The sequence below is a fragment of the Falco peregrinus genome, chromosome 4, assembly GCF_023634155.1.
Source record: "Falco peregrinus isolate bFalPer1 chromosome 4, bFalPer1.pri, whole genome shotgun sequence".
Lineage (NCBI taxonomy): Eukaryota > Metazoa > Chordata > Aves > Falconiformes > Falconidae > Falco > Falco peregrinus.
The window spans coordinates 79,910,362-79,935,563 of NC_073724.1; the positions used below are offsets into that span (position 1 = coordinate 79,910,362).

The following is a 25,202-nucleotide window of genomic DNA, read 5'->3' on the forward strand; positions in this document are numbered from 1 at the left end:
TATAAGGTGTATAAAAATGAACTGTTCATTATCTATTCTGCTAAAATTGCTTGGTGTGATAGAATCATTACAACATCGTGAGAAATAAAAACAGAAAAGACATGCTAGGTTATCAAGCCCATTCCCTTCAGTTACAATCAGCAGCAAGTCCTTTAATGTACTACTGTGTCAATATCTCACAAAGTGAAGATGCTTTTCTATTTCCCCCCTGCTATTTGACACTTCTAATATGCATTTGTACAGTGGCTGGCATAATGCATTTTTGCTATTAAACATGTCCTGCAATAAAAAGTAGTGATGGGAATCTATGTCAAATGGCATCGTAAGACTAAATAGGTCTGTGATTTAGAATTGTTTCCGAAGTTTAATTATAGTGCTGTAGAAAGACATGCAATTTCTTTTTTTACCAGTGTTCCAGAATTTTACAGAATCTGTTATTACTTTCAATGGTGTTCCCAAGGATGGGAAAAATGCAACAGCTTCAGCTATAACACAGGAAAGTATTAAAAAACCATTAGGGAATGCTTGATAGAGAGAAAATTTTTCCCACTGATAAGAGGTATGGAACCATGTTTGAAACCCCTTTGTGATCACTTCAAAAAATATGTATTATTTTGGGCTGATAATTCTACAGATGTTTTTGGTCAATGGATTTTAAAAATACCTTTATACTTTAAGTAAAGCTGTTCAGGAATGTTGATGTTATGACTGGAGAAAAAAACGGTTTATTTTCTATAGGAGAAAAAAGGGAACACACAAAGAATTTGACCACTTGAGGGTTTTTTGGTTTTGTTTGGAATCACTTCTGAATTTTTATATTGCAGAAATTGGGGCTTTTTGTAAACAATGCGTAAAATGAGGAAAGAATTGTAGCCTGGGATTTTATTTGTGATGATGAAAATGATTAAATGCAGTTGTTTGGGAAGCAATAGAGATGTTGTCTTTTTCTTTATTTGGATTTGCCTGAGTGTCATGATATATTATTCCCTGAGAAGTTTAGTTAATAGAATTAAATTGCTTTTTAAATTATAAATATTTGAGTATTTTTCCAGGAATCCCATAAAGTTATTGTTTTGAGTAAATGCCCTTTGTAATAAGAAGTTAATCTGCAGTAAGAAATCTTTTTTCATTTGTTTTCTAAAATATGTGTTATGTTATATTCATGTAGTGATAATGCTAGAGCTGTTCATATTGGATTTTGTATACAAGAATAGAAATATGCACCCATCCTTTAGAGTGATTTTTTTTTGTTGACATCAGCAAAAAAAAATCAGATGTAATTCATTGTAACTAAAGTCACAATGGAGCAATACAATTCGCTTTATTCCATCTTCATTTAATCTTCAGTAGAACTGTGTGTGTAGAAGTGGATGTATGTAGGAATGAGAAATGAGAAAATGAGAACTGACAGGTCTTGTAGTGAAAGTACACAGCGTAGGGTGTTGTATGTTAGTCTCATCGCTGTCAGTGGAAGATGACTGGAAGCTGTGGTAGGGGTAGTGCTTGGAATAAGTGATGCTAAACTGCAAAAAAGAAAGGGTGGGCTGTGGGATCCAAAACTAGCATTTCAACAGTGATTCTAATATCCCTGTCAAGTAGGCTATAGAACAGTATGGAATATGAAAGAGTAATGAGAAATGTTAACAGATGAAAAGATTGTGGAGAAACTGCAGTATCGGTCGAAAAGCTGGTAAGTTACCTCACAAAGGGAATAGGTAAAATTAGAGCTAACAAATAAAAAAAAAAGATAGGACTTTCTATTTATTTTGGCCAGAATCAAGGACATGATTACCCTCTTTTTGATCCATAAATAATAATGGTACCTAAATACATATATATGTATACCAATTCCAATATACATGATACGTGTGTATATATATATGTATACATGTCCATATAATTAATATATATTATGATGCACCTGTGTGTATGTACATATACACACACACACACACGTATCTGATTAGTCTAAACTTATTGCATCTTTTTTTTCTGTGGACATTGTGATTCATAGCACTTTCAGTGCTATATATATTTCAGTCCATAATACAGAACTAGTAGCATTTTACAGCTTACAAGTTATAAACTACCTTCCACTTCATCACAAAGTAAATGAAATCAGTTTACCTGCATTAGAAGTATGCATTTATTTCCCAATCTGTGTGCCTGTGGAAAAGCTGTAGGTCCTTTCCTTGCATTGTCACCAATTATAGAGTATGAAATGTCCAAGTGTGAAGAAGTTTAACTGATAGCTGAATTCCAAATGCATCTGTGTACTTAAGACATTGCTGAAACTGATAATATTAAGGAGGTTTGAATGTTTATTAAATACTTCATTTCTTAGTAATTTTACTTCTCATAGAGGACTGTTTTTGAAATAATACATTTAAAGTTGATGCTTCTATTCATTTAAATTTTCTCCTCTGCACGTCAAGTACAAAATTGAATACAGTAATATTTCCTAAATCATGAGGCACAATTAATTTCATATGGATGTAAATTTGCATTAAACACTAATGACAAAAATGATAAACCAAAACACTGACACAAATCAGATATAGATTTCCGAAACTATTGTTGTGATTCTTTAACAGGACTATACATATGAAAATTTACAGAGAATAGAAATGCAGTTAAAAATGTTACAAGTTTTAAGAATAATATATGCTACATAAAGTTTAATAAAGTGAACTGCTTACCCAGCAAGATATTTTTGGTTGGTTTATTTAGGGGAAAGGGAGGTTATTTTGCTGTGTCTTAACATAGAGAACTAACCGCTATGAATTATCTAATAATGATAATTAAATCCTGCCTATTCAAAGACAAATTATGAAACTTGCTTGTATTTAAAAAAAAATAATTTTCTATTAACTCTGAAAAATTTCTAGAAATGCTAGGCTCAGTTTTCATCATTTCACTCAGATGATTATTTCTAGTGATCTTCTATACCCCACAGATATAACTCTTAAGATTTATGTGCAGACTTGCACATGATAGAGTTATGTCATGAAATCACCCTCAATGGAATGATAGTGAAAATTCTTAAGATCTTTTGATTATTTGTGTCATTTAAAGTTCTTAAGATGAAAACCTTTGGTTAAAAGAAAAAATATTACTTGGGACTAGATAATTTTACTGAATCTTTCATTTCCATTAAAGTAATGCTTATTATATAGTAATTCAAATCCTTGTTAACTGTTCAGAATATTCTTACATTTTCTATCTTTATTTTAATCACTATCGATAGCTGTCTGGAGAAAGTGTGTTAAATCAACATGTCATGGGAACATAGTGTAATAATTTCTTTATCAGAAACTACTTAAAGAAATTATTCATCATGAGAAATGCATGATCCTTATTACCAATGATTCATGACCCTATACTGATGAGTCAACATAAGATCCTGAGTATTAATAATGAAAATTAGTACTGAAGTGCAGATTGATGTAAATTTAGCTTTATGCTTTCATTGATGCAAAATGTCACAAAAATTTATGTCCTGCATAATGAATCTGTCTTGGCTTTGATTTTATTCTAACTACATGGCAAATCTCAGAAGGAAAATACATGTAGATGTAAATATAAAGACATTAATCAATTTAAGCCTATACATTTTAAAAATAATTAAATGATGGTTTATTTTTAACTACTTTTAAAAGAAGTATTTCATAGCTGTCATGTTTTAAAATTAATGAGATGCTTTCCAAAGAATTTTTAAATTTTCAAAAAGTAATTACTGTTTATCAAACATTTTTAAAGTGTGTGATAGCTTAAGGCATATTTACAAACTCTACAGCTTTAAAGAATTAAGAATTTAGGGTAGGATTCATCCCCCTAGGTAGGAATATATATAAAATAATAGAACAACTGAGCTGGCATAGTCCCATTAAAAAAAAAAAAAAAAAAATCATATTTAGGGTTAAACACCTTGGGTCTCTGGAGCAGTTCCTGCCTCTCAAAGTAGAAAAAAGATTATTGGGAAGACTGTAAGCTGGAAATCTGCTTACTGAATCTGCCTTTTATTTGTAATAAAAAAGCCTACATCAATTTTATCCATATTGGAAGTTGATTGTCAACCTATTACCAAGTTTTGTACTACTGAAAGAAAAAAAAAAAGCTAACTTTATTTTTTTATATTCTATTTTATATGTATGATTGAATTAATATATAAAAAACCTTTCAAATTGGAAGGTACTTCTTGTGTAATTAACAAAGAACATCTTGGCTGGGCTGTACAGTTCATTCTTACAACCATTTCAGCAATGGTCTGTCATGATTGCCGTATGAGTGTGATTACACTGCTGCTGTTTGCTTGAAAGATCTCCTTTCAATTTACAGTTTATTCATGAAGTTGTTAGAGTGAATCTCTTGCTGTTTGTTCTCTACTTTTTGACTGAATACTAGATAACATTATTGCTAGGAACCACAGCTCACTCACAAAACGGCAGGAATTCAACTGATATTAAAGAAGAATTAAATGTTAGGAAGTTTAACCTGGAACTGGGATGTTTTCCAGGACTTTAATCCTTTAACTTCTAATTTATTTATTTATTTTTTAAAAATCTAAAAATGACTCCTGAAAATAATTAAAAAGCAAACAAACAAACAAAAGATAAATAATCTATAAGTTATTTACATCTTCAAAAATCTTAAAAAGCTACTTGGGTGGTATTAATTTAACCAAATATAGATATCTGCATCTGAGTAAACTCCCTTTATAGTAACAGAGAAAAATAAATGACTCAAAGATGGATGTCATCTTAATTTAATAGATCCTAGGGTAAAAGGTTAAAAATGAAAGAATGAGCATAAACAAGGACCCACACAAGTCATATTGACACTTCAGATGCAGATAACCTTTGCACAGCAGAAGACTGCCCACTTGCAAGGCTGGCTACCATCATTCAGCAAAATATTGTATTACATTGGTTATATTCCACTGAAGTCAAGTTAAAGTCTTAAAATAAAGCTATAAATCTTTTGGTTTAGAATTTTTGTGAAGCCAAATGTTAGTACCAATATAAATCTTTTAATCTACCAAGAAATTCCCAGAATCAAAGCATCATATAAGAGATCATACTTGGACAGTCTTCCTCCGTTTCAATAGACAGAAGACTCTAAATCCTTTCTTTGTAAGGGCATTTCAGTCTACAGCCTGAGAGATGATTTGAGTACCACAGCTTGAATTACCTTATAAGCTGTACTTGACAATAGGCAGGTCTTTTTTTCATTTCAGTGAAAAATTAAAACCAATAGATTGGGCTAACTTTATTCAGTTATACAGAAACTAAGAATCTGGATTTGTACAGAAACAGACTCAAAGCAATAACAGTTCCCTATAGCTCAAATTTTTTTATCATGGCCATTGACTTTGAAATGTCATTTTACACTTCTGGCTTTAGATTTGATTTTTGCCTATAACAATGTGGATGAACAGAGTAAATGCACCAAGCGTAGTTGCAGAATCTTGACAACGTTTTCATTTTCCTTTAAAACACAGAAGAAAAGACTCATAAGTAACTCCTTCTTAGCCAAATGTGACAGAATATTCTCTGCTATTCCAATATAGTCCTATGTAGTTGCAATTGTTTAGGTATAGCCTAAAGAAAAAAAAAATATTGCAAAAATTAACAAATGTTGCTTTCCAAAAAGTAATCCACTTCTAAGAAACAAGACTGAACATTTTTCTAAATAAAGGTAGTATTTGGCAATTGCATTTATATGAGAACATATAGAATCAGCCTGTTCCTAGCCTTATGTCGCTTTTAAGTGCTTGACATAACAGAGTATAGCCAAAAATCTCACAGAGAAATCATTGCATTTGGTCCTGGACCAAAACGCTCCCTGGGTAATACTTCATTGGTAGATTCAGCCATTGCATTAGTCCTGCAGTGAGGATTTGGACTCGCTGCATAACATTTTTCTTAATAGCAACATACTAAAATTAAGCTTCAGGTCAATACAAGAGTTTTCTATCAAATATGACTAGAATAAAAGCTTCAGTGTTGGCCTATGAAAAAAAGAAGTGTCATTTAAAAAAAAAAAGTCTGGGTTGTCTTTTTATAGGAATATTTTATGTTGCTTGCTGTGCTAGCCATGTATAAGAAAACTTGAAAAATTATAATTAAGCATGAATAAAAATATTTTACAGTGTAGATAGATCAGTTAGATTATACTTTGGACTTGTTAAATTCAGAAGTGAGTTAACCTAGAATTTTCTATTGAAAATAATAATAAAAAAGCCATACTAAATAATTTTAAATATTTGGTATAGCAAAGCTAACTTAGATTCCACTAATGAGTTGCACTAGAACTTTTAAAAAGAAACCCAAAGGTGTCGTATTGGGTATTCATGCATGTGTGCATGGATGATTTTAGAGATGTCCAATATAGAGATATTCTTGAAAAACTGTTTAAGGTACAAAATTGTAAAACAAAATGAAATAGGAAATTTGTAGGAAAACTATTTAAATAAAACTAACAAAATAATGAAGTAAGTGATACCTTAAAGCTAGAGGTAACATAGGTAGTATCAATGGGACCACTTACCAGTTTAGTACTTTCTGGTGGAATTATTTCTTAATATATAATAAAATGGGTGGAAAAAAAACCCTGCCAACACAAATAACTATTAAAATAAATTTATTCTACATAATAAAAGTTCAACAAATAAAATAGTCATGAAGCAAATATTTTTAATTCCTTTGCTTTCACGTGATGAAATAAAGAAAAAGTCATATTTTTAACAAAAAATTTCTAAATTTTCAGCAGATTTTAAAAATATGTCTTTAGTGCAAATATCAGAAAAAGTTTCAGATACTGGAGACCATTATAGTTCCATAATAGCAAAACAGTATCTGATCATATTGAAACAAGTGAAGGAGAAACCATAGGTAACGCATAGGCTGATAACACAAATTTATAATGAACAGGTCATTACAATAAGAATTATGCAGATTAAAGATACAGTTTATGAGGACAATATGGAGAGTGATCGCCTTGCTTCATTTAATGCCAAATAAACTGTTTGGAGACAAAGCCTTTAAAGACTGAGTGTTAATAACATTTTTAAAAGCTTTGACCAGGAAAACACAAGCTAGAGGATTCATGAGCAGAGTAGATCAGATACACAGCAATGTAGCAAAACCAGTTATTGTACAGGTTGGCTGAGTTTTACCTGAGTTTTTCATAAAACATTATAAAATACAGATTATTGCTTGTTCAACACTGAAAATCTAATGATAAATGAATGATACCACTCCTTAGTCCCAGATTGAAGGATATTTCAGTGAAAGTTTAACTTTCAACTTCTATTTTAAAAAAAATTGCCATGGCATTTAAGCGATGATGTTATTTTAGATAATGCTGAAGTCCCAATAAATACATGTTTGTCTATGGAGTTACAATCTATCAGAAAAGCCTTCAAGGTACAGTAGAAACCATTAAAGTAGATTAGAAATATAAATAAAAATTTGATACAGCCCTAACATTTACATCCATGGTAACTGTAAAACAAACTCCGAAAATGTAGAGAATAAAGGAGATTTTTTTTTTTCTTTCTTCACTAGCTTGCGGGATAGCATCTTTTTATGTATTGCTGGGCTACAAAGGAGGCAAAAATGGCAAATTCACATTTTCCATTAAAAGATAAACAAAAATCAATAGGGTTGGGTTTGTTTTTTTGGGGTTGTTTTTTTTTTTTTTGGGGGGGGGGGGGGTTGGTTGGTTTTAAAAGTTTTACAGCAAAGTAATTCCTAATTTTATGTATGCTGCGTGGATGTAAAAGAAACCACCATGGGGAGAGAAAAAAGTAGAGAGGTCATACACAGATGCATGAGAATCTGAGATTCCATTTTAGACATCAGGGCAGATACAAACCTGCAGTGTACTCATGCACAGGAGGCTGGAGATGAGAGCTAGGAAGAAAGAAATGTAAGTAAAATGAGAAGAATTGAAACCAACAGGCTGATCTTGTAGTACCTCATACCCTATTGGTACGCTAAAGCTGTAATTATTTATGGTTAATTAATTTAACCAAAAATGCTCTAAGCACTTTTAAGAATTCTTGAAAGATATAAGCATATTTTTTTGCAGAATGTTTACTACAATGCCAAGAGATAGAACACTGGATAAAGGAAAATTTTCCAGATACTAGCTTGTTAGAGTATGCTGACAGCTCAGAACAATATAGCCCTTCATACTTCTGCACATGTATAATACTGACCAAATTCTACTGCATTAGGCAATGTCATTCCACATTTCCAGATGTATGCAGCTTCATTGTTGGATAAATACTCTGAGCAAATGGCCATGATATCTGTTCAAATCAAGCTTAAATCAACAGAGCTCTGAGTTTGATGCATTCTATACATGTAAAATCTGCAGTATATTCTGCTCATACAGGACGTCTGAGATGCTTTTGGACTTTGACATATGGACAGTCATAAACAATACTCTCAGTCATGAAGAATGCATTCATGTATCATATATGTGCTTCATGAGTACAGAGAAAAATGTCCGTCACTTTGGTATTTGTGCAACATGGAGTTTCCACCTTTAATCTACCCCTTCTTCATTTACAATCTTGTACAAAACATTACCCACTAGCATTAAGTTAACAGTATGAATGCAATGGGAAAGAGAACAGGTCAAGGAGAAAGACTCATGTCCCAAAAAGGTTCTGCGAGTCAAGATCCTGTTGGAAATACCTTGCTTTTCTGCAATGGTAAATCTTTCCGGGTACATCAGCACCTCACAAGGCAGTGCTATGCTGGAGGTGTGCGTTCTCCCTCTCTATGTGGTGATTTCTGTGCACAGAAAAAAAAAAAGAAAGAAAGAAAGAAACCAAACAAGCAAAAAAAAACCCCAAACCTATAACCACCTAAGCATTGAGTGGAATAGTTCATCAACAGACTAGCTTACCAGAGCACAGGAATACTCTGACATAGCTATATTGTTTACTCTTTCAGAAGCAGCTGTTGAGAGATTAGTCTGAGAATCTTTCTTTTATGCTATATAGGCTAGTACCTCTATGTTAAATTGTTGTTATTTTTTGAATGTTGAAATCTCAGGGGAAATATGTCATTCTAGCTGCTTTCACTGTTTGTTGACAGAAGACCTGAGCCTTTTAAAGTATTTTCTCTGTAATATTGATTTGCTTGTATATTAGATCTTTGCTTTGGATGTTTCTCCTAATCATTGGGAACATTACAGGGATATTTTTTTCTGAATTATTAAGTACCTTCTCATTGTACTTTGCACCCTTATTAAGTAGTAGATCATGACCCACTTCACTAAAGAGCTACAAATCATAATGGAAACACTTATAATAATTTTTGAATCATGTTCTCAGGATAATAGTATGGCAGAGTTGAGAATATGGTGTCTCATCTACAAAACTGAATGTAAATAAAGAGGTGGCAGGCAGGTCTTTATTTCTGTAAATTTCCATTATATTAACATGTCAGTATCCTACCTTCTGGCCCAAGAGGGCAGGGATGTTTTTAAAATTCTTTTAATCAGCCTTTATAACCTGTCTGTGAATAAACATTAGAAGAGATATTTTCAACAATGTGTCATTGATTATTCACTAAGGAAGGTAGGTCAGGTCTAAATTATCACATACAAAATTCCCAGCTTGGCCTACGGCAGTCCTATATGCAGCATCCAGAAAATGATACTTGTATTCCACACCCAATGAAGATTATGGTTGTGAAAATTAAATAGCAGGTTTAAATAATTGATGTATAATTTAAAACAAATTGGACTTTACCATCATTACTTTTCTTTATGTTGACACCAGTAGTATGGAAGAAAAGTGGTTTAAGACTTGAATAGAACAGAGTAAGGAAAAGCAGCAGTATTAGTTACAATTAATACAGAATTGTCTAAGTATGCTGCTGTGGATATGGGTGAGAATGTGGTAGAAATTTACAGCTACCTGGAAACTAAATAAATGCAGAACCTAAAATGGTGGAATAAAGCCTAGGTGTTACTTAATCATGTTTAATACTTGGATAACCATTCACTGATTGATTTGTCTCCTCACATTCAGTGTTGTGATACCATATATATCTGCCCTCTTCTTAAAAGGTAACTTCCCTATTTAAGAAATTAGTTGTTGGATACAGGTTTATCCTTCCCAGTTAAAATTCTGTGTCTCTACAAATACCTAAATGCAGAGACTACAGTAAAGCTAACAACACAGCCAGGGTTTTTTTTTTTCTTCCATTTCGTATCCAAAAGTGTCAGTATGACTATTTCCTGTTATTTTGTAAAAACTGATGCTTTTTAAAATTTCACTGTATGAAATCAGGTCTATCATGCAGATAAGGAAATGCAGAGTTAAAAATATGATAGGCAGTGTTCCCTTATTTTGTAACATCACAGTAAAGCAACTTAAAAATCCCATTCCAATCTCCAAGCATAAATAATATTGAAACTGTACAGATCTCAGAACCTAATTAGACATAATAGGATTTTTGCTGCATAGCTTTGTGAAGGCAATCAAAAGGAATATGCCTGCCATTGCACACTGGACAATATTCATTTTTAGTTCTCATTTAGCTAAAAAATAACACAATAACACTGTTGGCTGTCATAACTCCCCAAGTCTAAGTGCTTAGGAGAACTGTTTTCTAGACAGAAAAAATTTGCCTTCCCAGTGTATAGTAACATGGTACTACAACTTACTATCCTTCTTTCTTGGACTGGGTTTTTTTTTTTTTTGGTGTCCGTGTAAATTTGACTCCAAAGTTTATGTTACTGTTTTAATTTTTTTTTTTTTTTTTTTTTTTTTTTTTTTTAGTTCAGGAATCTGCCAGTTTCAGACTGTACTAATGAAAAGCAATATGTTGGGACACAATTTACCTAGGGCACTTTTTAATCAAGACTATATATATTCCCAAAAAAGCATCTTTATTACAGGAAACAGTTCAATAGGTACTGACTTTTGTATGACTGAATAAATAGCAAACATTGAGTTAATAAGCTTTTCATGATTTTCAAGGAAACATTGAGATTTCTTTGTACTGTAGTGACTGTATCTAGTTACTCAATATACTACTAGAAAATATCTCCTCTGAAGAAAAAGTTGTTTCCTTTCCTAGAAGAAATACTCACAGTTGGGTTTCCAGTCTCAGCTGTCCAGCAACTGTACGAGAACTAGCAAAGCCAAACTGTTCAGAATGTCATGAAAATGAAAGTAATTAATCAAAAGATGGATAGGATAAATTAGTCCCATAATGTCAGGATTTCTACAAATTAAAAAAGCATAAGATCTGATTCCCTTAATTTCCGGTTTCCTTATCCAGATAAATAGTAACCTTGATTCATTTTTATGTAATTCTCTTACGATAAAAGCCTCCCTTTCTGGATGTATGATTGCTTTTCTCAGCAAACAACAACAGAGCACTATTATCATGTGGATTGTGAAGTCCAAGAGGTTTTCTTCTTTTTTATGTGCCTTAAACTGGTTTTGTCAAATTGTTGAAGTTGAGGTGCAGGAAGAAAAGTTGTGAGTAACTTCTGACCTTTCTCTTACCTTAACAAACAGTCCTGAAAGAGCTAACAATATTATTCTTGTGTGCATTTTGCTTAATGACAATAAGACTTGAAATGTCAGCTGGATATTAGATTTTTCTCATTTAGGAACAGGAAAAGCCCAGTCTATATAATATGTTTTAATAAAACCATTATCTACATTCGGAGTGTAACTATAGATGGATGTTTATTATCTAGTGGGCATAGAACACAGAAACCAACAAAACGCAATTATGTACTATGATGCCACTCTAGTGTAGGACACTTACAGTGAAAATGAAAATCTTCATGATTCAAGATGAACTCTGATCTTCTAACACACTGTTCAGTATCTTGACTACAAAAAGATGAAAAATCTTATGTCAAGGGACCATGCAGAAATTGGCTGTACCAATTAGAAAAAATGAAATTTATATAGAGTTAGTACCTTTGCTCTTTATGGAGGAGGAATTCTGCAGCGTGCTAATAGGATTGGAATTCTGACATTTCAACACAGACTACTTAATTTTATTTTTTTTTTCTATTAAAACAAATGACCTGAAACATTCAGAAAACAGTTTGTTTCATCAGTTTTACTGGAAAATATTTTGCTTTGTGGTCTTGGTAGAATGTATCCTTTAAGACCACTGGGGACACCTTATGGCAGCCTTCCAGTACCTCAAGTGGGCATACCAGAAAGCTGGAGAGGGACTTTTTACAGGGGCAGGTAGTGATAGGACAAGAGGAATGGCTTTAAACTGAGAGTAGATTTTGATTAGATATTAGGAAGAAATTCTTCACTATGAGGGTGGTGAGACCCTGGGACAGGTTGTCCAGAGAAGCTGTGGATGCCCCATCCCTGGAAGTGTTCAAGGCCAGGCTGGATGGGGCTTTTGGGCAACCTGGTCTAGTGGAAAGTGGTCCTGCCTATGGCAGGGGGGTCAGAACTAGGTGATCTTTAAGGCTCCTTCCAACCCAAACCATTCTATGATTCTATGATTTCGATTGCAGTATTGCCATTTGTGGTTATCATGGACTGTTCAGTAACTTCAGTACAGGTTTTGATACAAAGATAAGATGTACTGCACTCCGTTCTGTGTGATGGGGAGGCTAAAGGTAACACCTTTGGGGCTACCCTTTAATTCATATATGTGATATGAAAATCCCATAGCAGTTCTGGCATCTAAGCTCCAAGAGCAAACCATAAGAACCAGTAATGCTTGAATATTGATTTTTCTTATATATGACACCATCTGCTCTGGAATTCTTCATTATGACACAGTCTGCTGTAACGTAAAGGCTGTATTTATTTATTTATTTGCTTAGGGTTGGAGATGTGTGGGGGTGTGGTGGTGGTGTGTTACCATATCACTACTACTCATTATAATTTTTTGAAACATATGGTGCAAGCACGGCCTAATGGTGAAAATAAATATTTCTGATTGCTTAGAACTTTTCTAAACTTGGCTTCTTAGGAAACATAATGCAAGAATCAGACAGTGGGGTTTAATAGATAGGTGCGTCCAATCACAGGTAATAGGGACAGCCAACAAATGCAACAGTTTTTGCAGCACATTCCACAAAAGGTGGCCAGAAACTCTACTGAGGGCACTGCAATGGTGGCTCCAAGGAATACGGCTCTGGAGACAAGAGGGGCCCAGGAGAGCTGATAGTTTTTTCAAGGATCACCTCCTTTAAGCTCAAAGAATTTCCATCTTGGTGTGCAGGAGATCAAGCACAGGCAGTAGGAGGCCTGAGTGGATGGATGGAGAACTCCTGATGAAATTTAAACTAAAAAAGGAAGCATGCAAGAGGTGAAAACTGGACAAGTGACCCAGGAGAAGTACACAAGTGCTGTCTGAGCTCGTAGGGATTAGGTTAGGAAAGCCAAAGCTCATTTTGAGTTGAATCTTATGAATGACTTGAAGAGAAACAAGAAAGGCTTCCACAGGTCCTTCAACGGCAAAATGAAGACTAGGGAAAATGTGAGCTCACTGCTGACTGGGCAGGGGACCTGGTGAGAAAGACCACCAAAAAGGCTGAAATACTCAATACTTTCTTTGCCTCAGTCTTGTAAGACTGGCTTCAGGAGTTCTAGGTCCCTTAAACCAGAGAGGGAAGTCTGAAACAAGGAAGACTTACCCTTTGTTGGGGAGGATCAAATTAAGGAACATTTAAGCAAGCTGGACACATCCAAATGCATGGAACCTGAAAACATGCACCCACAAGAACTAAGAGAGCTGGCCGATGCCATTGTGAGGCCACTCTCAATTATCTTTGAAAGGTCATGGTTATCAGGAAAGGTTCCCAAGGACTGCAAGAAACCAAATGCCACTTGTGTCTTCAAAAAGGGGATGAAGGATGTGGAAAGATACAAACCAGTCACCCTCACAATGAACCATGAGAAGGTGATGGAGAAAATAATACTGGAACTCTTTCAGTCCATGTAAGGGTTAGAAGTTGACTGGGAATAGTCAACATGAACTTAAAAAAAAATATAAATAATTCCTGACCAACCTGAGTAGCTGAATAACTGCCAGGATCAAAGAGCAGTAACCAGCAGCACCAAGTCCAGCTGGAAGAAGCTATAATTGTGATGTTTCCAAGGGGCCAGTGTGTTCGTCATCTTCATTAAAGACCTATATGATGGGAAAAAATACACTCTCAGGAAGTTAGTAACAAAAACAGTGAGGAGAGTTGGCTATGCTGCCATCAGTGAGATGACAACAGGGTGGAAAATGAGCTGACAGAAGTCTTACAAGTTTCAACAAAGGCAAATGCCATGTCCTGCAGTTGGAGAGGAACAACCCCATGTTCCAGTGCAGGCTGGGGGCTGATTGGCAGGAAAGCAGTCAGCAGAAAAGGTCCTGGGGGTCCTGGTGGACAAGAAGTTGGACAAGAGCCAGTAATGCCTGCTTGCAGCAAAGAAGGTCAACAGTATCCTGTGTTGCATTAGGACGAGTGTTGTCAGCAGGATGAGGGAGATAGTCTTTCCCCGCTACTCAGCCCTAGTGAAACACACCTGGAGTACTGCATCCAGTTCTGGGCTCTCCACCACAAAAGAGACATTGTCGTATTGAAGTGAGTGCAGCAAAGGGCCACAAAGATGATTAAGGGACTGGAACATCTCACGCATGAGGAGAATCAGAGAAGCATGATGACATGAATCTCACACCAAACCAACATTTTTATTTTGGCAGTTTTCTAACTGCAACATTTCCTTGTGTCAATGTAAGATTAATTTATGTGGAAATGGAATTGAACATCATGGTAGTAAAGTATGTAGGACATATTCAGTAAGGTCAGACAAGTTCAGAGAACACCATGAACTTTAAAATCCCATTGAATTCACAACACAACAGCAAGTGGTAAATGCAAAGTAAAAGGCATTGAGGAAAAAATCTGAAGGAATCATGCATCTCACAGGACTCCACATGCATTGTATAAACCTAGTAAAGTTCTCATGGAGAAGGCAATGAAGACTATGTTCTGTACAAAGCCCGGTTAAAGAGCACAACAAGAGATGCAGAGAGAAAATCCGTTACAACAATGCAATGAGCTTATCAGCTTCCATTGTCATAAAAAAAAAAAAAAAAAAAAAAAAAAAAAAAAGTGCTAAAATCTATAAAATGCAGAAAACCACTATTTTGGTTAAGAGGAAAGCAAATTTTCTATAAAAAGTGACTGAAATATTTGGGATGGCTTCATTTACAAAAGGAAAAAATACGAGAATAAAATTCAAATATGAAAATATGAAAGGACATAACAAAAATTTTGAAACAGTGGGTGAGATAAAAAGACTAAATTGAGGACAGCTATGTTCTAATGAAAGTGCAAAGAAGATATTCAAGGAAGTAAAAGGTGGAAATTTCAAAACTGATAAGATATATTTTGATGTGCATCATAGTTTCACTGTGAAATTCACTGCATATTACAACTCTGCTTATGTGTGAAGGTGAGATGTTTGTGTATTTATCTAGACACCAATTATATATGCATGTGTGTGTATAGAAACATTCTTGCACCTAATCTTTCTTTGCATATGATTATTTTTTTATCCCAAGAAGAATTTTATTATTCAACTTTGCATTAAGAGTATATACATGAAAAGCTGGAGTACAGTGCTGTTATATAAAAAAAAAAAAAAAGCAAATACTTTTTTGACAATGTAAACCTGTTTCTTCAGGATTTAAGGTTTTTTACAACTATTAGATATTAAAGTAAAAAAACCACCACCACAACAAAATCGACCAAAAAACTCCCACAACTACAGCATGTTATCCCCTGATTTTCTATGTGAACACTGACACATCTTCCCACATGTTTGCTGCTGGTTGTGTTCTGAGATAAGATATTGAGCTATAGAGATCATGACTTCAATTTAATATCTACTTTAATATTCTTGAAAAAATATAGATGATACATGTGATTGAATAAAAAGCATTTATAAGCAAGACTTCATACCAGAAGAAATTGGAGAATTTGTTCAAAGATGATTCTGCAGAAAAAGACGAGGCTCAGACTATAACAAGGGAGATTTCAGTAAGGGTTAATAGGGTTTTTAGTTTATTTTAATTTTTTAAAAGTTTTAAAAAAAAACCACAAACCAAAGCCAGCACCCAAAGCAGAGGAACACTTTCTGTGAACACTGAGACAAGACTTGTTCAAGCTTACTGTTAAATATGGTTTTAAAGTCAAATTAAACATTGAAAGAATTACTTTTCTGAAATAGAACAAAACAGAGTTCTACGTAGGAAGTGGAAAGTTTACATTGTTATAAATGAAAAAAATATATTTTTCTGCAATGAAAAATAAACCCATTCTCTGAAACTGTAATGATCTACTGTTTTCTGACTTTTTGATGAGTTCATAATGTGAAATGGAGTGGGGGAAAAAAAAGACACAGACTTAGGAATATGATTGGATTTAGCCTGAGATTTTTCGTAAAATGCTCATTTGGGATCATGGATTCATAGAACGGAATTACTGAGCTCACTGTACTGTGACAAATGGTGCTTAGCTGTAACATCTTCCAGAGCCTTCTAAACTTAACTGAAGATATTGTGAGACAGAGAATTCTTCAGTTCTTTTGAATGTGTGGTTAAACCCCCTCATAGTCTGTTTGTTGGGTTTTTTTTAATTCTTTAAATTTTTCTCACTTCAACTTCCATGCTTTATATTTTGTTTTACTTTTCTTCACTAGATAAAAGAATCCTTATATATCCAACATTATTGTCTTGTGAAGGTACCCATTCTCTTGTTATTTCTTTTCTCAATAATGTAAATTGATGAAGCAGCTTAAGTTTCTCACTGTAAATCACTTGCTGTAGCCTTTGAAAATGTGGGTGGTTTGTGGTTTGGTTTGGGGTTTTTTTTTGATTCTGTGCCAGTCCACCAAGCTTCCGGCTAATGAAAAATTGTATATTTTCTTCTATGTAATTGATAAAAATGCTGAAAACATCAGACTTAATCTTTCTGTCCCCTGTGAAACCCAGGTGGAAGCAATTCCATTCAGTGAAATCCCCCTTAGGTTGACAATAATTTGAGATCTATCAGGCATCTAGTCCGTAATTTATTTATCATGTGCTTTACTGATATCCTGAAGAGCTAATTCATGATCAGAATGTTATGAGGTCTTGAGTTAAACAGTAAACAGATATCCAAGACTATCACATCATTGACAGGTTATTCTATGAAGTAATGAATCTTCTCAAGGAATGAAATTAGGTTGGTATGACAAGACCTATTTTTCATAAAGCCCATTTTTCATGTGGAGTGGCATTAATTTTATTCCTGTTTGTTAATCCTTCATTAATCAACTCTCAAACTGGTGTTTCCATTTTTCACTTTGAATATGCAAGTTCATTTCTTAGCTATGTTTTGGAAAACTTTTTTTTTTTTTTTTACTATTGATGGAGAAAGCATACTTATATCTTCTCTCACTCTCTCCATTTTAGGAGTTACAGTGCTTGAAGGGCCTATTTATGCAGTGGGAGGACATGATGGTTGGAGTTATTTGAATACAGTTGAGAGGTGGGACCCTCAGAGTCAGCAGTGGACGTTTGTGGCAAGTATGTCAATTGCCAGAAGCACTGTTGGAGTAGCAGCATTAAATGGCAAGTGAGTAGGGTATTCTTACATGGTCAAAACACATTTCTGGAAGGGTAACTGTAACATATAGAAGTAAATAACTTTTAGTATATTGTATTAGAGGGTGTCTTTTAAAATAAATTCTACATACCCTCTTACATCTCATGGCTTTTACATTTATTTGAAATAACTAATTTGCATATATTTTCTATATTATTTTTGTTTAATATTTAAAACAAATGCTTAAGAAAATACATGTGAAATTTCAGTGTCTATGGTGTAAACCAGTTCAGGACAAACTGTCCGTTGATTTATCTAACTCATATATGTCAGTTCTAGTTAACCAGCTGAGTTTATGCATCTAATATACTAATGTACCTAGTGATAAGATATATTGTATATGCATTTCGTACCATGCTTCAGCCAATCATTGAACCATAAAACCTTCTTTCTCTGAAGGCAACTACATTCACACCGCAAGTAAACAGAAACTTGATTTTTGTCAAATCAGTCATTAAACCTGTAATTCTAATAATTTTCAGATTCTGTTTCTCTTTTATAACTTTCACTTTTCAGAATTTTAATGTGACACTTATTAAAACTCATTTTATAGTAACGCAATATTATGTATTTCTTGTTGCTTTTCACTTTTAAAGTACTTGCTTTTAGCTATGTGGATAAAAAGAAAATGGTCTGAACAACAATAATTTAGAGGTGAGGGAGGAATTAATCACATCTGACTTCAAGTATTTTTCTACAGACATCTGCATCTGAGCCAATCATCCTAAGCTCACCTTATAGTCAGTGGAAGAAATATATATTTTAGGATATCATTTGTCTTACTTAATTTAAGCATTTATTGTCAGGTCAGGATGAATTGTGCTCTGTAAATGCCCATTTTTCTCTACTAACTATATAGGAATCCCGAGGACTCTCTTAAAATCTGACCTTTTTGGTTTTGATATTTAAGTGGGGAAGAAGAATCCCACTGTAGACAACTGAACATAAATAAAGTGCAGTCCATAAAGATTCCCTTGGGTATGGTGGGAACAATGGAGTATGGCAGATTCTGGGATACTATTTTCCTCATACTTTATTGCTACTGAACAGTAGGGAAGAAAGGATGAGAAACAGCTGCAGATGTGGAATGGAATGGAATGAGAGAGTAAATGTTGGGGACATTAAAAAATAGTTAATAAATTTTAGGATAAAAAGTATATAGGAGAAAAAAGGACTTATTAAGGCTATTTGGTTTCATGGTAGACTATGCTATTGCATAATTCAACAACCTACTAAATTTTGCCCAGTGCATTTCTTTCACTTGCGAATCATTCAGTTTTGATTATACAGTTGGAAAATCTCTCAAAAATCTTCCATATTAGGTTGTGCTTATCATACCGAAGATACAGGCTTGCGATAAGTAGGCTGAATTGATTTCTGGGATTGTCAGACTCTTTCCACTGACTTTGAGAGTCACTAAATACGAGTCAGACAAGGAGCTTAATTTAGCCCACAAACAACTGTCACAAGACCTATAGGAGACCGTGTACCCTTCTGCAGGAGCAGTAGGAAGCCTGACATCCCATAATACCATCTTTATGACAATATGTATATAAATATATATGTTTAAATTGAATCTCAAATTAATTAAAACTACAGGCTTTAAAAGTGTTATCTAACTTCATGAGTTTGTCATATTACAGTTGTGTCTTACTTGCAGAGTAACTCTGGATTAAATAGGTTTTATTGGATGCTTTCATTATTAAGATTGTATTTAATTCATGTTATCATATGCTCAGGTGATACACCTTTCATCTATGACATTAGGAGTCTATTTTATATCACCGAAGCTTAAATGTCATTGCTTTCCCTTACTAAGTCACAGTGGCACTAAATGTTCCAGAGTAGATCAAATGGACAAAGCTGCTTGAATCACCCTGTTACCCTAAAGGAGTGTGGTTTCAGTAGTGTATGAGCCATGCAGCAAACTAACAGATACAAGATCTAGACAAATAACCCTGCAAATATAAATAAAAAAATATGAAAAGCTGCATATGATTATGTATATATATTCAAGGTATGTTTCTTTTGCACAGCTGAGCATGTATTCAATACTTCTCAGTTAATAAAAGCTCAACTGAATTTTGCAGAATTTACATAGAACGCTTTAAAAATAAACAAGATGTTATCTGTGTCCCAGAAAGCCAGAATGACACCACTGAAAACTGAAAAGCACTGGTCTCTTTGAAACAAATAGCAAATATACTACTGCTATTTATCTTTTTTTTTTTTTTTATCTGAATACCACCTTTAAAAAATACCCCACATGCCATGAACTGAAGCTTGAAAACATGTAAGAACCAAACCTTTCAACTGGCTGGTGCCATTCTTACTGCACTGCTGTTTGACACAACTGACATATGCTGCGTTCCTTATTTTAGCCTTTTGCTTTGAAATAGTCAAACCATTATGGATTATTATTTTTTTTTAAATAAATTCTAATGATGTCTCAATGAGAAACACGATGTTGGCTTTAACATTCAAGAAGGGAGAAACTAGTTTAATATGGAAGTTCTCAGGAGTCTCTTCCTGGTTCTTCTTTATGTTTGTTTTCTTCTGCACTGAATTGTATAAGTACATAAATAAAAAGCAGCAAGGTTAGACTATCTTTGAAGTGAGAGAGTTAGAAACTATTCTATGTGTGTATGTCCCAGAGTGTTTGGGCGTTTTACTTAAAAGGGATATTGTATGCTAAATAGCTCAACTGTGAGCTTCTTAAGTACTTGAAAAAAAAAAAAAAAATAGTCTCTTCTTTTGTCTTTTAATGTTGGAAACTATTCCATTTGTGATTTTTCATACCCCTGTGCTCTGCTTCATTGGTTTTCAGGTTAAAGCCATTTTAAGCAGGAAAAAAATGATACATTTTACCATAAAATTGCATGTAAATTATATTTTTCCATAAACTTGTGGAAATAAATATAAAAAGAAAAACTTTTAGATACTGATCTCCTTACAGTATAAGATGATTGATTTGTAACTAACTTCATATTAGGTCTTATTGAACCTTTTTATGCTTTTGAAGCTTACTTGTACAGTCTGTGCAATTAGATTATCAATTATTTTGCTTCTCAAATAAATGGAAAGCAATAGTATCTGAATTTGACAAAACAGGGTACACAGAAATGAATGTTACTTCACCGAAATACATTTTTAAATTTAAACTGAGAGTGCTATATTATATCCAAATCTTTCCAAAAATGTGAAAAACAGTGTGCTAACATATGCATTATAATCCAGTTTGAAAAAACCTTCTTATTTGCTGAAGCCATAAAATCCTGCTAAATTTGTCAGAAATCCATAAAAGTAATTATCTGATGTACTGAGTCCAGTTGACAGGGTTTCTTTGTATAATCAGGTTGCATTATTACATTTTGAGGTTGCAGTACTGTTTATCACTGATAAACATAGATTCTGGGTAGTGAGAAACAAAGACAGAGTTTAAAACACCACCTTTCTTCCCCACTTTCCCTGGCTTCGCTTACGTCTTTCATTCCCAATTCCTCTACCCCCATCCCTGACCAGTGCAGGGGGATGGGGAATGGGGGTTGTGGTCAGTCCATAACTACTTCTGTCTGTGGCTCCTTCCTCCTCACGCATTTGCCTTGCTCTATCATGGGCTCCCCATAGGCTTCAGTCCTTCAGGAAGTGTCCTGCTGCTCCAGCATGATGTCCTCCACAGGCTGCAGTGCAGATAAATGCTTCAGTGCCATGGAGCATCTCTTCCTCCTTCTTTGACTTTGCACTTCCTTTTATCCCTTTTCACTCTGCATGTGTGGCTTTTTTTGCCCTTTCTTGTTACATTTTTCTCCAAGACACCATCACCTTGGCTGTTTCTGGCACGGGGAAGCCCTGGCCTCTCCTCACAGAACCCCTTGCAGCCCCCCACTGCCAGTGTGTGGGAACTTACAGACAATACAATTGAAATACTAATTTTTTGCACACTTTATTAATTAATTACCACATACAGGACGTTTTTGTATTAAGTTAGGAGATCAGATTTCCTGTCAAATATCTAAATGGAGTTTGGAAAAGCAAAGTTTATTAGAAACCAGTAAGGAAGCCATTTAAATTAGGCAAAGGTGAAAAATGAAGAATGTGGATGGGCTTCAAGTACCCAACCAGCAGGTCTATCCAGGGGCAAATGACCAGCTTTGGCCAGAGTTCACCATTTTTATAGCATTTTTGAAAAACGCTAAGTTGAACATTTTTAAAACAGCTGAGCTTTGAGGAGGTTGGTACCCAAGTTCTATCTGTGGTTCTTTTTTCCTAAGTTTGGTACCGAAGAAAGTAACCAAATGCTGAAACACTCTCGAGGGCATGCATCACAATTTATAACCTCAAGAAAGATGTCAAAATTATGACTGCTAATTTTTTTTAGGCAGGAAAATACAATATAAATGCTAATAGTAAGATGCTTAAACTGACCCAGAGATGTTTTATTTTATGGGAACAAAATCCTAAACTTAGATCCTCTTAATACAGTGCAACAACTTTAGTATTGGAGTTGTTTGGACAGCCTCATCTTTCTCCATCAGCTGTGTTTCCTTCCTTTTTCCTGTTTAGCCTAGTTTCCAATATTTGAATATGTTTCCTTTTCATATTTTTATTGTAAGATAGTCCAACATAAAAATATGAATTTGTGGTTGTGTCCTTTATGAAATTACTTATTATCAGTTGGTAATGTTAGATTTTGTTTGTTGCTTGACAGTAGTGGATACAATTTAGAATGGCTTCAACATTCTAGTAGTTCTGCTTAAGCATCCATAGAAATAGAGTCTACCAATATATTTTTTAAATGCATATATATGTAAATATTTACTGTCATGTCCCTTCACACCCATGCAAATTCATTTGTTATGCTTTCAACTTCATTTGCTTTAATAACATTTAGCTTTGTTTCTAAAAATTGTTTTTTATTTATTTATATTTAGTTACATTCATTCAGTTTCACCGGTTTTGCAATAGTTGGATTCATTTAGTAATGCATTCCCATAAACTGGATTATTGTCCTAGCAGTAATTTTCCAGCTATTCTCTTTTTTATTCTGAATGGGCAACAGAGAGCTGGCCCATACAGGCTTTGGCATATGTGCAGGCAAATGTTTTGTTTTCAGGTCATTTAATGAGGCAAAGCTGGAATGAAATTTGTGTTATTTAGATCAATAATGTGCCTGTGGTAAACAGCAGTTGCTGTAGTTTAATATGTCCCTTATGACTATTATGCATTATTACAAAGTGAACATCAGAAAATTTAGCTTACTGAACTTTCATTCTCAAGAAAACAGCAAAATTCAGACCCAATCAGTGTGTGCACGAGAAAGGTTCTCAAAATTGTCTTGTAGTTAGTCGCTCACAGGAATATATTTGCTGTGTACTGACCTCAGAGAGGCATAAGTTAATAATTCCACAAGGTCCTTAATAGCCATTCAGTGTTTGGCACAAGAGAATTAGTAATGTATTACATTCATATAACCACCTACAAAACTTGATTGCATGGCTGATTACAACCTCCTTCAGTTCTGCTTCTTTACCTTTCATGTATCATATAATAAACTATCTGTGACATTTTCTCTTAGCAGAATCATTAAAGCTTATTACTAATTCAGTATCCTGGTCTGTCTTTTGTACGTTTGCACACAAATTCATATTTCCTAAGTAGGGGTCCCATGCAGCTCAGTGAATGTGCAATTCAATTCAAAATCCATCATATTCTTTCTTTTTCAAGCAAGATTTAACTTGGTATTTTACATCTAGCTTGTAAAATAGGAGCCTTTGCACAGGCTTACTTCTTTTTATATGGCTAGGCTAGCCTTAAAAAGGGCTGGAACAGATACAAGCTAGGTAAGTTTATGTGACTCTTAGAAGACGACAATGAAAAATTATGAAACTTTACAGTAAAACCAGTATTTTTCCCACAGTCCAAAGCAGATGCATATGAAGCTAGGATGTATTGCGCTTCAGAACCATGCTAGGAAACATGGCAGATGCTAAAGACATCTTGGTTGCAGGGTGGGAACTTGATGAGCCTGTTTTCTCCTGAAAGACTATGTTCAGGTTCTCAGATGCTTAGGCAACGTTTCTGTCTTGTATGTGTTGTTGTTTTACCCCAGTGGGCGACTAAGCGTCATGCAGCGGCTCGCTCACTCACCCCACAGTGAGGTGGGGGAGAGGATGAGAAGAGTAAAAGTGAGAAAACTCATGGGTTGAGATAAAGACAGTTTAATAGGTAAAGCAAAAGTCGTGCATGCAAGCAAAGCAAACCAAGGAATTCATTCACCACTTCCCATGGGCAGGCAGGTGTTCAGCCATCCCCAGGAAAGCAGGGCTCCAGCACGCATAGTGGTTACTTGGGAAGACAAATGCCATAATGCTGGATGTCCCACCTTCCTTCTTCTTTCCTTAGCTTATATATACTCAGCATGATGTCATATGGTATGGAATATCCCTTTGGTCTGTTGGGGTCAGCTGTCTGGTCTGTGCTCCCTCCCAATTTCCTGTGCCCCTTCAACCCTCCCACTAGCAAGGCCTGAGAAACTGAGAAGTCTTTGACATAGTATAGACATTACCCAGCAACAACCAAACCCGTCAGTGTGCTATCAGCATTGTTCTCACACCAAATCCAAACCACAGCGCTGTACCAGCTACTGAGAAGAAAATTAACTCTGTCCTAGCTGAAGCCAGGACAGCATGTTTACTACACATCTACATCTTTTGGCGTGTACACCCACCGTGCACTTCTCTTCATCCCTCACCCACACAAACAAGATTTTTGGACTGGCTGACTGCTGAATGGCATACGGCTGTGTGACTGTTATTGGCTGAAAGGCCTGCCATTCATATTTTGTCTATTATTATATAGTTCTTTTTTTCTTTATATTTTGTAATGAACAACAAATTTTACATAGTAACATACTGTAATATGGTATGCATTAATTTAGGAATGTAAATGTACTTCAGACCAAGCAGACATGGTAAATTAACTTCCTGAGTCCTGATGCGTGACAGGAAAAGGCAATAGGGTCTCTCCACCTAATTTAAGCTGAAAGTGTCACATAGATACCAATCTGGACGGTATAGATAAGGCAGTATAGATAAGGCCTAGAAGACACACAGCCAATTTTTTAATGATGCAGCTTCCACAGTTAAGTACAGACTTTTAGAAGGCATTCACCAATCACTGTCATATCTCACATGGTCAAAACTGCAAAAGGTATTAGCATCCCACATTCTGGAATATTCTGAAAGTCTGGCTTTTAATTATTATTTTTAGTGGGAGATGAATTATGAGACTCCCAGTCTGTCTCAAACAGTACCTGGTGCCTGTGTGCTGGGACCTGAAGGAAGCCCTTGTTCACGGCAGTCAGAGAAGTCTAGAGATACTCCCCTGACCAAACACAGGCATTTACTGGAATTATATACACACATCTATACACAGATGTATTTGTGTGTATATACATGTGTATACACATACTTTCTTATTTCCACATGGGTGTGGAAATCTGTGGAGGTTATTTAAACATCTAAAACTTATTG

The 25,202-nt window shown here is 34.7% G+C and overlaps 1 protein-coding gene across 3 annotated transcripts in view; it reads left to right on the forward strand.

The window, feature by feature from the left end:
- Positions 1 to 25,202, forward strand: part of KLHL1 (kelch like family member 1) — a 235,074-nt gene that overhangs the window by 190,016 nt on the left and 19,856 nt on the right. For all 3 annotated transcript variants that reach the window (XM_055802807.1, XM_055802808.1, XM_055802809.1), the window contains one exon: positions 17,478 to 17,640. In XM_055802807.1, coding sequence (XP_055658782.1) covers positions 17,478 to 17,640 — 163 coding nt within the window. The remainder of the gene's footprint in view (positions 1 to 17,477; positions 17,641 to 25,202) is intronic.